The sequence below is a fragment of the Coturnix japonica genome, chromosome 37 (assembly GCF_054131305.1).
Source record: "Coturnix japonica strain WE chromosome 37, WE-NBRP24, whole genome shotgun sequence".
Taxonomy (NCBI): Eukaryota; Metazoa; Chordata; class Aves; order Galliformes; family Phasianidae; genus Coturnix; species Coturnix japonica.
The window spans coordinates 2,275,779-2,292,625 of record NC_140699.1 but is presented as its reverse complement, the minus strand read 5'-3'; the positions used below and the strand labels follow the sequence as shown (position 1 = coordinate 2,292,625).

Below are 16,847 nucleotides of genomic sequence, written 5' to 3'. Positions count from 1 at the left end.
ATGCTCCTGCATGTAATGCTGCACACAGTGAACCTGCAGGTCCCAAAGGAATCCTTGGCTGCTCTCCCTCACCTGGAGGTTGCAGGGTGCTGGGCCTCCTGCCTGTACCTCCTTCCAGGTGTCATTTGCCAGACCCCTGTATGTCCAGCTGGTTGGAACTGCAGTCAACTAACACAAACTAGATGTATGAAAGTAGTCTTTCCGTTTCCCAGGCATTCATCTTTATAAAAACACGTTGTGCTGTGAAGCACAGCAGGAAGCAACTCAACTGTGCAACAAATACTTGGAGCCTTGTTTCATCCCTCCCTAACCTCACTGAAAGGCTGACTGACACCTGCTTGCCAGCGGTGACTGTGGGTTTTTCCTCAGAGTCCAGAGCACATTAATCTCTTCTGAAACTCACACTCATTCGTGTTTCTTTTGTAGTTGCCGTTGCATTCATCAGGAAGGAAATGCACTGCACTTATTCTGCTGCATGTGCAGGCTCACTCTGCAGTGCCCAAGATGCCTTCATGAGGAGGAAAGGCAGCAAAGCCCTCTGCCAGCAGGGCCATAAAATCGTATGTCTACGGCATGACATCTCGGCAGAGCACTCACTGCGCCTGCTCCTCCCTGCTGAAATACACGGACACATCCACAAAGCTCGAGTCTCCTGCAAGCAAGCAAGAAACTCCAGTGCCAGTGGCTTTTCTGTCCCCGGCACAGAAATGCTGGCTGAGAGCATCTCGCTTTCTCCCTGCGCTCCCATCTCTTGCCCCTTGCCTTCTCCAAAACCTTCCCTGGAGAACCAGGCTGATCAAGTCCATGCTCATCAGCATCTCCCACAGGTACTGTTCCAGCTCTTGCTGTCTTTTTGGCCTTCTCATCCCTCTGTCTGAGTCTAACCAGCTTTGTCACCAGAAGAGATTTCAACACTCGAGAATGAAGAACGCACATCTGGCTCCAAGGAATGTAACTCTCCTGTCTCCCAGAGATCCACGCCCTGTGTGTGCCATCTCACCTGGTCGTGAGCGTCCCTCACAGCCAGCCAGAAAAGCAAGCAGAGGCTGAGACCAAGGAACCCCTCCCTGATGTGCAGCTCTCTGACAGTTTCTCTTTACACAGAGTGCTGGCCGCAGCCGTGTGCATTATCACACACACTTGTATGGGCAGTTGGTGTCTAGACGTGAAGGAGACTTGCTAAGTGCTCTGCTGACATGTAGGGACAGACAGAAAATTTCAAGGGGGAGCTGGAGCATGTATATAAAGGATGTACGGACCTACAGTTAAGGATGTGGATTTGCATCTGAGTCCGTGCCTGCAGACGATGCAAGCACTATGCATTGTCACCCAATGGAAATGATCAAACAGCTGCTTTGGGACAGACTGTCTGTAGGGCTCAGGAACAGAGGCAAGCAGTGATGATTCCTTTCTCCCTTGATTCCAGTACTTGTAGGTAGAGCACTTGAGAAAGACTTTGGAAGCTTTCCTCAGCCTCTACCTTTCCTTGTACCTTTACAAAAGCAGACTGTCTAAAAACAAGAAGACTGGACACACTTTTTGGGTTTGGTTATTTTTATTAGTATTTTTTTAATATTATAATATATATAATATAATATTATTTATTATTGTATCTATTATATTATATATATTATGTATATAATGTATATTATATATATTATAATATTATTATTATATAATAATATAATATATATAATATATAAATAATATATAATATATAAATTTTGTAAAGTTGTTTTGGTGTTTTTTGGTGTTTTTTGGTGTTTTTTGTTGTTTTAGTCCAGTCCAAAATAAATTCTCAGTCTTACAAGGGATGAATTTTTAAGGCCTTCCTGCTGATGGACCACACTCCACTTGAACATCAAGTGGAGCATGAGGTAGCCTTCATCCAGAAAGGTGGAATCTTGATGGGATGTTGCTGTCTTATGGAGAGGAATCTCGGCGTCCCCCAGGCTGAGCCAACACACGGACACAGATTTCTGGATGGTGACCATCACTTTCTGCCCCTGCTCCTGCTGCCTGGTCTCTCTTCATCATCGGTATCCAGCAGGAGATCACGAAGCCCTGGAGGCACGGTGGTATCCAGGTCATCATCTGAAACTTCTTCCACCAGATTGGAAGGGACCAGTCCTCTTGTGCCGTCCGTCAGCTCTCCCAGAAACCAGCCATCCTCATCCATGTCTCCACAGATGTAAACGTATTGTCCAGCTGTCAGTGGAAGCTCGTTTTCTGGGTCCTCATTAGGGCCCTCATAAGGATTTTGTAGCTGTGACGAGCTAAGAAGCTTCGTTTTGGTGGTGATGGTCTGCGAAAATGTAGATGCAGACTGCCACTGGCCACTCTTTTGACTCCCCCGGCTTTTCCTGGGGATTGGGGCATTCCTGTTTGGGATTTCTGTGCAGCCTCAGCTTCTTCCCCATCTCCTGGAGCTGTGTGCATTTTTCCTCCAGGCGCTTGCTGAGCGCTCCAAGCTTGACTTCGGCCTGCTGGAGACTCTGCAGCTTCTGGCACGCTTCTGGAGAGCGTCCCTCTCTCAGCAGGTGGTTCTGGGCCTTCAGGGCCTGGCACTGCTTCTCCAGGTTCCTCAGGGCTTGTTGGAGGTAGCTGCACTGCTCCAGCAGCTTGCTGCTGGTGCTGCCTGGGAACCCCGGGTCTTCCTTGGCCATCTCATTCTCCTTTTCCAGATGCTGTCCCTGCAGCTGGTTGACCTTCTCTGCCTTCTCTGTGGCCTCTTTGGATGCAGAAGAGGCCTCCTTGAGCTGCTGGACTATTTCCAGCAGCTGCTGGGTACGGAGGCAGAGCGTACGTGTCTTGTCCTTGAGCCGCTCGACCTCCTCCCACATCTGCTGAGAGCTTCTGCTCCTCAGCAGGCAGCACTTCTCTCCAAGGAGACTGCATTGTCTATGCAGCTCCTTTAGCTTCCTCAGCAGGTGGGTGTTTTGCTCCTGCTGCTCTCTGTGCTCATGTAGGCAGGCCTCTTGTTGCTCTGCAGCCTCCTTTTCCACATGCTGTCCCTGCAGCTGGTTGACGTCCTCTGCCTTCTCTGTGGCCTCTTTGGATGCAGAAGAGGCCTCCTTGAGCTGCCGGAGTATTTCCAGCAGCTGCTGGGTACGGAGGCAGAGCGTACGCATCTTGTCCTTGAGCCGCTCCACCTCCTCCCACATCTGCTGAGAGCTTCTGCTCCTCAGCAGGCAGCACTTCTCTCCAAGGAGGCTGCACTGTCTCTGCAGCTCCTTCAGCTTACTCAGCAGGTGGGTGTTCTTCTCCTGCTGCTCTCTGTGCTCAGGTGGGCAGGCCTCTTGTTGCTCTGCAGCCTCCTTTTCCAAATGCTGTCCCTGCAGATGGTTGACCTCCTCTGCCTTCTCTGTGGTGTCTTTGGATGCACAAGAGGCCTCCTTGAGCTGCCAGACTATTTCCAGCAGCTGCTGGGTACGGAGGCAGAGCGTACGCATCTTGTCCTTGAGCCACTCCACCTCCTCCCACATCTGCTGAGAGCTTCTGCTCTTCTCTTCAAGGAGGCTGCACCGTCTCTGCAGCTCCTTCAGCTTACTCAGCAGATGGGTGTTCTGCTCCTGCTGCTCCCTGCGCTCAGGTGGGCAGGCCTCTTGTTGCTCTGTAGCCTGAACACCCACCTCTGCTACAGCCCGATGGCAGGCCCTGGCCCTGTTGAAGAAGACGCGTGGCTGCCCCTCCACGTGCTCCAGGATGTACTGCAGGAAGCGTCTTCTCTGCTCCTGCAGCTCACACTGGAGGCGCTTGCTCTCCACGGCCTGCTCTGCACGGGACTTCCAGCAGATCTGCCGCTGGACTTCCTGCTGCATTCTGCGGTCCGCTCTGCTGCTGTCACTCCTCAGCAGCGCCTCCACCAGCTGCCGCTGCAGTTGCCATGCCTGGCGGATGGTGTCGTTGCGCCGCTTCTGCAGCAGCTCCTGCATCTGGTGCAGCTGGGCCTCCTTCTCCTGCAGCAGTTGGCAGATCTCTGCTTGCCACTGCCTCAGGCTCTGCTCCCGCAGGCGCTGCAGCTTTGACACCCGCACCCGCTCCCACTTGGAGCGCAGTTTGTCGGCCAGCAGCTGCCGCTCCCGCTCTGCCGCCTCCTGCTGCTCACGTCTCTCAGCAGCGCAGCGGCGCTGCAGCTCCTGGGAGCGGAGCCGCTCGCCCTCCAGCTGGGCCTGCAGTGCCTTCAGCTCCTGCCTCTTCTCCTCCCGCTGCGCAGGGCAGGTGGGGGGCTGTGCCGGGCCCCGGCGGGGAGAGGGCCGGCTGCCCGGGAGCCCCAGGTCTTCCTTGGCTGTCTCTGGCACCTAGAACCAGAAAATCATAGAATAACAGAATGGTTTGTGTAGGAAGGGGCCTTCAAGACTCTCCCATTCCAAGCCCACGCCAAGGGCAGGGACAACTTCCACTAGGTCAGGTTGCCCAAAGGTGCGTCCAGCCTGGCCTGGGGCACTGCCAGGCATGTGGCAACCACAGCCTCTCTAGGCAGCCTGTGCCAGCACCTCTGCCCCCTCATGGTGTCCCGTCTTCGTATACCTCATCTAGATCTCCCCTCTTCTACTTTCAGGGCGTTGTCCTTTGTTGTATCACTACCCTCCCTTACAACCAGTACATCTCCAGCTTTCCCCAGTTCTCCTTCAGGCACTGGAGGGCCGCTCTGTGGTTTCTCCAGAGCCTCCCCTCCCCAGGCTGAACAATCCCCACTCTCTCAGTGTGTCATCTTACCTGGACGTGAGCGTCCTTCATGGCCGGTTGACTGGAGCCCTGCTCTGCACGGTGGCGGTGCAGAGCTCCCTGTTTTTCCTGGGAGCAGGACATTGCATTACGGAGCAAGTCTGCCCAGCTCCCCACGATGTAAAAGGTGAAGAGCCTCCTCTCCAGCTCCAGCTGACGCTGGAGGTGGCGGATGCAGGCGGGCTGCTCACCATCCGTCTCGCATCGCAGCTTGCTGAGGACGTCCTGCAGCTGGGCATGGGCCGCCTCGCTGCTGGGGGGGTTCCTCAGCACCTTGGCCAGCTGCTGCTGCAGCTCCCGAGCCTGGCGCAGGGCTGCATCGCAATCACGCTGCAGCTGCTCCTTTGTCGCGCGCAGCTCGGCCTCCTTCCAGAGCAGCAGCTGCCGGGTCCCCGTCACCCGCTGCCGCTGCACCCACTCCTTCAGCTGCTGCTCTTCCTGGGCCTGCTGCTTCTCCAAGGCACAGCGCAGTTGGTCGGTCAGCAGCTGCCGCTCCCGCTCTGCCGCCTTCTGCAGTTCACATCTCTCGGCAGCCCAGCGGCGCTGCAGCTCCTGGCAGTGGAGCCGCTCGCCCTCCAGCTGGGCCTGCAGCACCTCCAGCTCCCAGCTGTTCTCCTCCTGCTGCACAGCGCAGGCTGGGGGCTGTGCCGGGCCCCGGCGGGGAGAGGGCCGGCTGCACTTGGCTTGTCCCCGTCCTGCAATGTATCGCAGCATGGCCATGGGAATCTGAATAGACCTTCAGCTTCCAAAAGCTGTAGCCAAAGGCCACCAACAATCACTCTCACTCTCACTTGTGGGATCTGCAAGGACAGATGCCCCTGACCCCGTAGCGCCCACTGCCTCTCGTCCCTGTCGCAAGGGTGTGCAGACAGTGAATGCCTTGGGGGTGCTGCGCCAGCACCTTCTGTGCTGTGTGCTGGCCCAGCTCATAATGGAGGGCGGGGCAGTGACCTTCAGTGCTATTGGACAGTGGGGCCTTCTGGCCCAGCTCATAATTGAGGGTGGGGCAGTGGCCTTGAACGCTATGGGGCAGTGAGACCCTGTGCCCCCTGCACATCATGGAGGGTGGGGCAGTGGCCTTCTGCGCTGTGGGGCAGTGCGGCCTTCTGGCCCCAGCACAAAATGGAGGCTGGGCAAAGTGGATTGAAGCGGTGTTGGGAGGAACCGCCTCCCACAGTGCTGGGCTACGTGGACTTCTCTGGCACTGGAGAAGAACAGCAGCAGGCCATCCATCTCATTGTGATTTCCATTTAGATGGCAATAAAGGAAACATCTCACCATACCTACGAGCTAGTTAAGTTAAAAGAACCTGGTTGCCGGTGTACCCTGCTCAAGGAGCTGCTGGAGCAGATGGCCAGGCTGCTGCAAGAAATCAGCCGCCTGAGGAGCTCTTGGGAATCTCTGAGGGAGACAGGTAGGGGGAGGTGTGAGCCTACTTCCACCGCAGACAAACAGCCTCATCCTAAGTCCCCGCGAGTGGGAGGAGCCAATCCAGCTGCTCAGCTGCAGGTCAGAGACCTAGACAGCCCACGAGAGGAAGGGGGCTGGGCCCTCGTATCTGCTCAGAGCAGAAGGAAGCGTCTTCCCCCAAGCTTCACACAATACTGCCAACCTGTGCAGCGTCCCCTACAGCGTCCCTGAGTAATAGATTCCAGGTGTGAGAGGTAGGTTGTGTTTTTGCAGCATAAATTGTCAGTATTTCTGTATGTAGCATAGGAAAAATTGCCTTTCACAAAGAGAGCTTCCGAACAGAGTAAACTTGAGACAAGGGCATTCTGACCACAGTAAAATTGGCATAGGCACCAGGTGAGGTAATTATGTAGGGCAGGGGCAAAAAGACAAAAAATGGACACAAAATGTACAGAAATCGGACAAAGGATTAGACAAAAAATAGAGAAAATAATTGTATTAAGAAAGTAAAAAGGAAAAGAATTGGACAAAAAAATTGGAATAAGAAACTTAAAAGGACAAAGAATTGGACAAAAATGGGAGAAAGAACTTGAAAGGAAGAGAACTGGACCTGCAGCTTCATCACAGAATCACAGAATTGTAGGGGTTGGAAGGGACCTCTAGAGATCATCGAGTCCAACCCCCCTGCAGAAGCAGGCTCCCTACACCATGTTGCACAGCTCGGCGTCCAGGTGGGTCTTGAATATCTCCAGAGAAGGAGACTCCACCACCTCCCTGGGCAGCCTGATCCAGTGCTCCATCACCCTCACCGTAAAGAAGTTCTTGCACACATTAATGCGGAACTTCCTATGCTGAAGTTTCAGCCCGTTACTCCTAGTCCTGTCCCCACGCACTACTGAAAAGAGACCAGACTCACCACTATGGCTCCCACACTTCAGGTATTTATAAACCTGGATCAAGTCCCCTCTCAGCCTTCTTTTTTCAAGGCTAAACAGACCCAGTTCACTTAGTCTCTCCTCATAGGGGAGATGCTCCAGGCCCTTCACCATCTTTGTGACCCTCCGCTGGACTCTTTCCAAGAGATCCCTGTCTTTTTTGTACTGGGGAGCCATGAACTGTACACAATATTCCAGATGAGGCCTCACCAGGGCAGAGTAGAGGGGGAGGATCACCTCCTTCGACCTGCTGGACACGCTCTTTTTAATGCACCCCAGTATGCCATTGGCTTTTTTGGCTACAAGGGCACACTGCTGGCTCATGGTCAATCTGTCGTCCACCAGGACGCCCAGGTCCCTCTCAGCAGAGCTCCTCTCCAGCAGCTCTTCCCCCAGCCTGCACCGGTGCATGCAATTATTTCTCCCTAGGTGCAAGACTCTACACTTGCATTTGTTGACCCTCATCTGGTTTCTTACTGCCCAGCTCTCCAGCCTGTCCAGGTCCCGCTGAATGGCAGCACAGCCTTCAGGCGTGTCAGCCAATCCTCCCAACTTCGTGTCATCAGCAAACTTGCTGAGGGTGATCACTATCCCCTCATCAAGGTCATTGATGAAGACGTTGAACAAGACTGGAGCCATTACAAACCCCTCAGGGATGCCGCTAGTTACAGGCCTCCAGCCAGACACCCTACCACCAAGGACAACTCTCTGCGCTCTGCCAGTCAGCCCATTCTCGACCCACTTCACTTTCCGCTCATCTATCCCATATTTCCTCAGCTTTGTTATAAGGATGTCATGGGGGACAGTATCAAAAGCCTTACTGAAATCAAGGTAGACTACATCTACTGCTCTCCCCCCGTCCACTCAGCTAGTGACATCTTCATAAAAGGCCACCAGGTTGGTTGAGCACAACCTACCCTTGGTGAACCCATGCTGGGTACTCCTGATAACCTCCTTATCACCCAGTATTAAACCAAATACTACTCAATAGTAAAGTCTTACAGGAAAGCGAGACCTGCATCATCAAGAGAACCCAAACTACTCACAGCCTAATCATAAAGAACGTCACTAAGAACGATGATGGAGCAGGAGTGAAATTTGCAGCCATCCCCTGCCATCATGGCAGTGAATCTCAGTTTGGCCCCAGTGCACACCCGTCACTCACAACAACCAAAAATGGCCTTACTGGGAATGGCAACCACTGTCACCAAACCAGACCAATGCATTTCTTTCAGAAATACAAGGTCTGGTATCCTAACAGTTTTATGATCTTGTATCTTTCCCAGTTTTTATTTAAAAAAACAACTAAATAAATTGTATTACTCATATAAACCATATATAATGTTGTATATGATGATTTGTTCCCCCTCTGCCCCATCAACATAAACTACCTGTAACTACCCTTTGCTTTGGTTTCTATGAGGCCCCCTTTCCCTTTCAGTAGCAAAGTGCTCCCTTTACATTTATTATGGGGTCCTTTCGGCTCTTCATTGTGGCCCATGACAATTCATCTTCACACAGTGCAAACCAGATATGCCATAAGGTTGAACAGCTCTGTTGCACTAGAAAGCAAAGCACTGGCTTGCAACCACCCTGTTCACCCATCTGCAGGGCTTACACCAAGACACCCATCATCTCTCCTCCCTACTTTGACGACTTGCCACTGCTGTGAGGTACAACGACATTTAATTGCAAATGATAAACAAACAAACTGAAAAGATCTCTCATGCTGCTTAGGCTGACCCCTGCTTTGTGATGCAACTCCATCCAGTCAGATCCACCACCATGACTTTGACGGCTAGGAACAGAACAGCCTAAGACTGTCAAAAAGAAAATGATTCAGACACCCAGGTGCCACAGCTTTTCAGCACTTTACTCCCAGAACACTGAGACTCCAAACCCTCAGATGGATAACACCGAACTGGGTGCCAGCACTCTATGTAAAATGGCCTGCGTGGAGTTAGTTATTCTCAGCACCATCAGACCATCAGACTCAACTCCTCCAATAGGAACCCTTCCCTGGTGCCCATCTCTCCCCTATGCCCAGAGCCCCCATGTTGGGTGCCAGCTCTCCGCCTGCTGTTGCCCTGTCGGGGCTGCTGCTGCAAGCAGGGCAGTGTGGGGCTGCCAGGGAGGTGGACTTGGTACGGCGATAGCAGAGACTGCCACAGGAGCCTGATAAGACTGAACGTGCACGAGTCTACGGGGCACCACAGACAACAGGCATCCCAGGGTCCCTTCCAACCCAAGTCAGTCGGCAGCTCCCAGCAATTCCAGTGTTTTGTTCAATGCCACATCTCATAAGCCAAAGCGTCAGCGAGGATGGAAGCAGCACATTTGGTAATGGACATTAAGCTGGATGACAACAGGTTACACCCAGCTACAACACAAATGATCAGATTCAACTTCAAGCACACTTTTTGGTTTCTACAACACTTCCCCTGTGCAACCAAACGAGGCCGGGTGGCCGGAGCTCCCACCAGAGGCAGGCTGCAGTGTGATTGGTTTGCCAGGCCTCAACTTTTCTAATCTGCTGCAGACAGGAAGTAAATACAGCTGCTCTTGAATTAAATACACACACTGAAATGGCACAGTGAAGCACCATGCTGAAGACAGAGCGGGTTTGGTGTGCACATGGCTTTGTGCAGCAGCACACGGAAAATTCAGTGACAGTAATTCCCACCATCGCTGTAAACAGCTTCCCTTTTGCATTGCAACCCACAGCCACACAGCCCAGCCCATCCTGCAGCCATCCCCTACCATCATGGCAGTGACTCTGCCCCACCAAGCGGCTCATTACTGCCTGTAAGGCTCACCTGCCCATATGCTTACAAGCAAATCTCACACCTCTTGGTTCTGGATTCTAAATCAACCAGCACTTAAAAGGAGCCTAACAGGAGGGAGAGCAACATTTACCACTGTCAGGACAAGTGGAAAGAGTTTTAAGCAAAACAAGGGACAATCAGGTTCCACACAAAGGGAAATTTCTTTACTCAGAGGGCGGTGAGGCCCTGGCACTGCTGCCCAGAGAAGTGTGGGTGCCCCAACCCCAAAGGCTTCCAAGGCCAAGTTGGATGGAGCTCGTGATGCCTGAGCAGCTGCACGGAAACCCTGGCCATGGCAAAGGGCTGGAAGTGAGTGGGCTTTAAGGTCCTTTCCAACCTAAGCCATGACATGAGCCCAAGAATACAGAGAGATGCAGTTGTGCTTAGAATTGTTACCAGGAAAGTCTGTTGGGATTGGAAATATTAAAGCCTCAAGCAGTTAATACGTAGCAATTCACAAGATCAGGACATGGGAGTGAAACATGAGTTTGTGACATGAGGCCGGATCCTGACCAAGGGAAACGAAGCTCAGAGACAGGGCTGCAAGCTGAGCGACCACACTCAGATGGCAGTATGGGATGTTTACATGCTAGCAGTGCCATCAGCAAGTGCAGGTGTTAGGGTGACAATTGTAACTGTGCCATGAAACAACTTCACCTGCACCTGGAAAATGACTCAGGGCAACATGCAGACAATGAAAAGCAAAGGCACCTGTTTCTCCTCATAACTCTACACCTCTGCTGCTCTGCCTGAATGTGGGAGAATTGCAGCCACCCTGCAGGATCATTGCAGGGGACAAAAGTGGGTCCAGACCCATAGAAGAGCCCCAAGGATGCTCTGGGTGATGGAACACAGCGTACCCTCACAGGGCAACGCAGGATCCCAAATTGGGAGCAGCGGCTGATGCAGCAGAAGGCCGTGCAGCCAGAAACAGCTTGCGGGAAATCTCAAGATTGCACCAAGGGAAAGGGCAAAGTTCCTCCCCTGGGGAGGACCTAAATGAGGCACCAGGGAATGTGGGGAGTGACCAGCTGGAAAGCAACCCTGTAGAAAAGCCCCGGGGAAGCAACGTTGGCAAGGGACACGGAGACAAACAGAGGCTACCAAAGTACATTGGCCAGAAAAGGGAGAGGACAGAAAATATTCAATCCACATCCCACCAACAAACAAGACAGGGGGACTGATGGCTAACAAATGACATGCAGGAGGCAGAAGTGTAATATTAAAGAGCAAAGCCCTGAGTAGGATCACACAATCCATAAGAACATGCTATAAACATGAGGCTGATGTTCACAACTCTCCATCCAAGTCATGTTAAACATCACCCAAAAAGGGAAGAGAGAAGGCTGGGATGTGAGGGATAGTACAGGAGGGTGCAGAGGAGGGGCGGGATGAGAGATTAAGGAGACAAGAGAAACCAAGAAGCTGGGCTACGCTTTCCTAACCAAGACATGGATCCCTTCTTGGTAAGCACTGCCCCTTCACTTCCTGGTGAAAAACACCCAGGATAGCATTTGCTTTGCTAGCACTGCTACCAAATACCAGCACAGTCACAGCCACAGCACTGAGCAACAGCATCCACAAATCTGTTACATTTCTAGCTTCAATAGATCATTTATTCTCACTGTTAGTGAAACTGTCCCAGTTAAACCCCTAGGGTGGACTCTGGCTGGAAAATGCCACAAATATCAACGCCACAACCACCGGACAGCAAACCTCCACCTATCTGTGCAGTCTGTGATGGCAGCGCAGGGTCACAGTCGCCCCATGACCTCACAGTGGGCCGGGTGCCTACCCATAGCCAGCGGGCCCAGCCCGCATTGAGTCTTGCTGGCGACTCTCGAGGTGTGAACGTCTCCTGTGGGAGCACGAGACACTGAGACCTTGCCAGTGCGAGAGACATCAGAGTCCTGCGAGAGGACTGCGAGTCACTGAGGATCCCATTGGAGGATCCCCAGAGCTCAGAGCTTCTGCCGGTGGCACACGAGCTGTCTGCCACAGGTAGGACGCCTGACAGGCGCTGAGGCCCGGAGGCTGCCGACTGCTCTGCAAGAGGCAGCTTCATCCAAATCCATCCTTGGAGCCACACAGCGCCAGGGCAGCCGCAGCCATGAGCCGGGAGGCGGCTTCCAACCGGAGGAGGAGGGAGACATGGACGTGGCCGGCAGAGGCCCACGAGGAGCCGTGCCCCATCTGCCTGGGCCCCATGGAGGATGCCGTCCGCGCTCTGCCCTGCAGGCACATCTTCTGCAGGGAGTGCATCCAGCACTGGACGGCCAACACGCCCAACTGCCCCCTGTGCCGGGGGTTAATCACCGGCATGCTGCGCCTCAGCTGGCGCCCCTCGGGTCGCCCCCCGACCCGCCGGCCCCGGGGAAGGCTGCAGCGCACCAGGGAGCGGCGGCAGACGAGATCAAGATCTGCCCATCGCTCCCGCAGCGTCCCAGCACGGCGCACGCAGCGCAGCCCCTCCAGGCCCCCCCGCCCGCTGGTGCGCAGCAACTCCTGGCACGGGGACCCCAACCAGCGCAGCCGCTTCGAGGAGCCACCCCGCGAAGAAGAGGATGGGGAATGGCTGAGGCGGGTGGCCCAGGAGCGGCGGATGGCCGCCGGAGACCACGCGCGGCGCCACGACGGGCCCCAGGTGTGAGCGGGCGGCCCAACCTCAGCCGGGAACAGCAACACCCAGAGCTCAGAGCTGCAGCTGAGAGCTGGAAGAACAGAACATCATCACCACGACCATAGGGCTGGGATGGCCCTCCTGCGACACACAGGGTGCACGGGGAGCGGGACACTGTCAAGAAATTAGAGTGCACCTGAAATGGGACATAAAGCTCCCCTCGATTTTTGCCACCAGAATCTAAAAAACAAAATCGCCATCTCTTGCATTAATCCCATCCCTGCTGTTGATGCAACACCTGGAAGATGTATATAGCAAGTGCCACCCTACACATGCTATGGACTGAGCAAATCTTCCTGGATTTTATTGGCAACAAGAAATCCTACAGCTCTGCCAACTTCTCATGCTGCATTCAGTGACAGTCATTCCCACCGTCACTGTAAGCAGCTTCCCTTTCCTATCCCAACCAGCAAACAAACAACCCACCCCATCCTGCAGCCATCCCCTGCCATCATGGCAGTGAATCTCAGTTTGGCCCCAGTGCACACCCGTCACTCACAACAACCAAACATGGCCTTACTGAGAATGGCAGCCACTGTCACCAAACCAGACAGATGCATTTGTTTCAGAAAAACAAGGTCTGGTATCCCAACAGTTTTATGGCCTTGTATCTTTCCCAATTGTTGTTTTTTTGGTTTTTTTTTTTCCTTTAAATATATACTAAATAAATTATATTACTTATATAAACCATATATAATGTTGTACATGTTGATGTGTTCCCCCTCAACATAAACTACCTGTAACTACCCTTTGCTTTGGTTTCTATGAGGCCCCCTTTCCCTTTCAGTAGCAAAGTGCTCCCTTTTCATTTATTATGGGGTCCTTTCTGCTCTTCAATGTGGCCCAAGACAATTCATCTTCACACAGTGCAGACCAGATAAGCCACAAGGTTGAACAGCTTGGTTGCATTAGAAAGCAAAGCACTGGCTTGCAACCACCATGTTCACCCATCTGCAGGGCTCACACCAAGACACCCATCATCTCTCCTTCCTACTTTGTTCCACTGGGCACAGACTGTTGGCTGCCCATCCTTCTGCTTTTCGCTCCAAGTCCTTACAGAGTCAGCTTCAACTTTAATTGCAACCAGTCAAAAGTAGCCACGAGTGGTACAAGAAGGAACCACAAGAAGTCCTATGGCTGGGACGAGCACATCTGCAGCTCGGGGCCTGTGTGAGCCCTGAATGCAGAGCCCTACATCTTTGCAAAGCCTCTGCCAGGAGCTGAGGGCAACAGCAGTGACTTGCAGATACAGGTGTGAGGGTGATCTTACCCGTCAGTAACAGCTTAAGTTAAGACTCTCTCATGCTGATTTACGTTTGACAGAGTAGTGATAAATAAGAAGCATGTAAATTTATCTGTTTGCTGCAAGTAGAAGGCATTTACACTTTTACTGATTATTAGAAATAGATAAGATGTGCTGAGGAGGGCATTGCTCCCTACCCTGTGAACGTAACGCCTTGCCTCCAAATACCTGTGCTGACAGCATGTACAGCTTATCCTGCAGTCCACGGAGATAAAGGTAGCATCTGCTGTAACACAACACCTGACCCTTTTAGGGGGCAGGTTTGCTTTCTAACACGCTGCAAGGAGTTCCACCAGCAATTGTGCTACACAACTCCTTACATTATGGAGCCACTGATGTTTTTAAAGAAGTCAGGTTGCAGTTTCACAGCTCCTCTTGCAGACCTTTCCATGGCACCATCGCAGCCACACACAGACCATTTTCCACCGCCCAGCTGACATGGTGTTGGATTCCCTTCTGCCTACAGCCTCATAACAGAGAGGAGAAGTAGGGAAGATGACTTCAAGGAGAAGGAACTGCTGAAACTGTCACTGAGGTCCCCATAAATATTCCCCATGGACCTCATTACACATTTGAGCAAACATTACCTTCACTCACACAGCTAAATTTCCTGTTTGCTTGGCTGATCAATTCCTCATCAAATTTTAATGCAGGGTTCAGGCCATCTGCTCTGCGGCGTTTTAATTAGGCCTAAGATTGCACAGCGTTGGAGGCAAGCTCAGAGCCACCCAAACCCCCTCTGCCTGTGTATTCAGGGGGAGGGGAAAGGGGACAGGAGGAAATGAAGAGGCCAAGAACTAATTAACTCCTGTTACTAGGCTAAGTCTGCTCTCTAGTGGTCACATCGCTCAAAACACAGTGCATGAAAAGGTTATGCAAAAGAAAACGTATCCAAAAGTAATCGAACTCCTCTCCATCGAATAGAGGGAAAAGGAAAAAAGCAAAATCTATCGTGCTTATTGCAAATGGGAACATTTACTTCCCCTGCAAAGTCTTATCTTTCCCCCCACTCCAGAATTCATACTCCTATAGGCACAAGAGCAACATGATGAAGAGAAAGCTGAGGTGCTGAATGAGTTCTTCACCTCGGTCTTCACTGGTGGCCAGGATTCTAGTCTTTTTCACGTCCCTAAGTCTTGCACCCCCATACCTCCATGTGGGGACCAAGGAGGTAAATCCCTCCCCACTGTAAGGGTAGAGCAAGTCCGAGAGTGCCTCCTTAGACTGAATGAGTATAAGTCTATGGGGCCAGATGGCGTGCATCCCAGGGTCCTGAAGGAGCTGGCTGAGGTGGTTGCCGAGCCGCTCTCCATCATATTTGAGAAGTCGTGGCTGTCAGGTGAGGTCCCGGATGATTGGAAGAAGGGTCACGTCACTCCCATTTACAAGAAGGGGAGCAGGGACGACCCGGGTAACTACAGGCCGGTGAGTCTCACCTCTGTGCCTGGGAAGATTATGGAACAGATCCTCCTGGACAACATGCTTGATCGCATAAAGAACAAGCATGTGATCCGAGACAGCCAGCATGGCTTCACCAGGGGAAGGTCATGCTTAACTAATCTTGTGGCCTTCTATGATGGAGTGACGGCGTTGGTGGATGAAGGGAAGGCGACCGATGTCATTTACCTGGACCTGAGCAAGGCCTTTGACATGGTCCCCCATCACATCCTCATCTCCAAATTGGAGGGAGGTGGATTTGATGGGTGGACAACTAGATGGATAAGCAATTGGTTGAAAGGCCGCAGACAAGGGGTGGTGGTCAATGGCTCTATGTCCAGGTGGAGGCCGGTAACGAGCGGCGTCCCTCAAGGGTCTGTCTTGGGACTGGTGCTCTTTAACATCTTTATTAATGACATCGATGAGGGAATGGAGTGCACCCTCAGCAAGTTTGCTGATGACACCAAGCTGAGTGGTGCAGTCGATACGGTGGAGGGAACAGATGCCATTCAGAGGGACCTTGACAGGCTGGAAAGCTGGGCTCGGGTGAACCTAATGAGGTTCAACACGGCAAAGTGCAAGGTTTTGCACTTGGGCCGGAAGAACCCCAGGCACCTGTACAGGCTGGGAGGAGTTGTCCTTGAGAGCAGCTCGGCTGAAAAAGACCTAGGGGTCCTGATAGATGAGAAACTTAACATGAGCCAGCAGTGCGCTCTGGCAGCCCGGAAAGCAAATGGGATCCTGGGCTCCATCAGGAGAGGGGTGGTCAGCAGGGATAGGGAGGTGATTGTCCCTCTCTACTCAGCTCTTGTGAGGCCCCATCTGGAGTACTGTGTCCAGGTGTGGAGCCCTCAGTACAAAAAAGATATGGAGATTTTGGAAAGGGTCCAGAGGAGGGCCACAAAGATGATCAGGGGGCTGGAGCACCTCCCCTATGAGGACAGGCTGAGGGAGTTGGGTTTGTTCAGCCTGGAGAAGAGAAGGTTGCGGGGTGACCTCATTGCAGCCTTTCAATACCTGAAGGGAACTTACTCCCAGGAGGGGAGTAAACTCTTCGAAAGGGCTGATAATAGCAGGACTAGGGGAAATGGTTTTAAGTTGAAGGAGGGAAGATTTAGGTTGGATGTTAGGGGAAAGTTCTTTACTAGAAGGGTGGTTAGGTCCTGGAACAGGCTGCCCAGTGAGGTGGTGGATGCCCCGTCCTTGGAGGTGTTCAAGACCAGGTTGGACAGGGCCCTGGGCAACCTGATCTAGTAAATGTGTATGTTTGGTGGCCCTGCTAGGCAGGGGGGTTGGAACTATATGATCCTTGAGGTCCCTTCCAACCCGGGTAATTCTGTGATTCTGTGATTCTGTGATTCTGTGATGAGATTGTGACCATGTTCAAGGAAACTCTTCTTTCTACATGGTTGGAAACTGTTCCTGATGCTCAGAGCACTCTATACGTCCAGCTATCCATAACCATGAGCAGCTGCCTTCTGTCCCTTCGATCCAGAACACACGGACTGTGGCACCTCCAGCCTCAGGTT

General features: G+C 52.5%; 1 protein-coding gene across 1 annotated transcript; it reads right to left on the bottom strand.

Annotated features, from left to right (window-relative positions):
• Nucleotides 1-1,657: 1,657 nt before the first annotated feature.
• On the bottom strand, nucleotides 1,658-5,841 carry LOC146754897 (uncharacterized). The gene is made up of 2 exons (XM_085526601.1): nucleotides 4,720-5,841; nucleotides 1,658-4,301 (listed from the first exon to the last, which is right to left on the bottom strand). The coding sequence occupies exons 1-2, from the start codon at nucleotides 5,446-5,448 to the stop codon at nucleotides 2,277-2,279; spliced, it is 2,754 nt and encodes a 917-aa protein (XP_085382727.1). The 5' UTR covers nucleotides 5,449-5,841; the 3' UTR covers nucleotides 1,658-2,276.
• Between the last annotated feature and the right edge of the window lie 11,006 nt (nucleotides 5,842-16,847).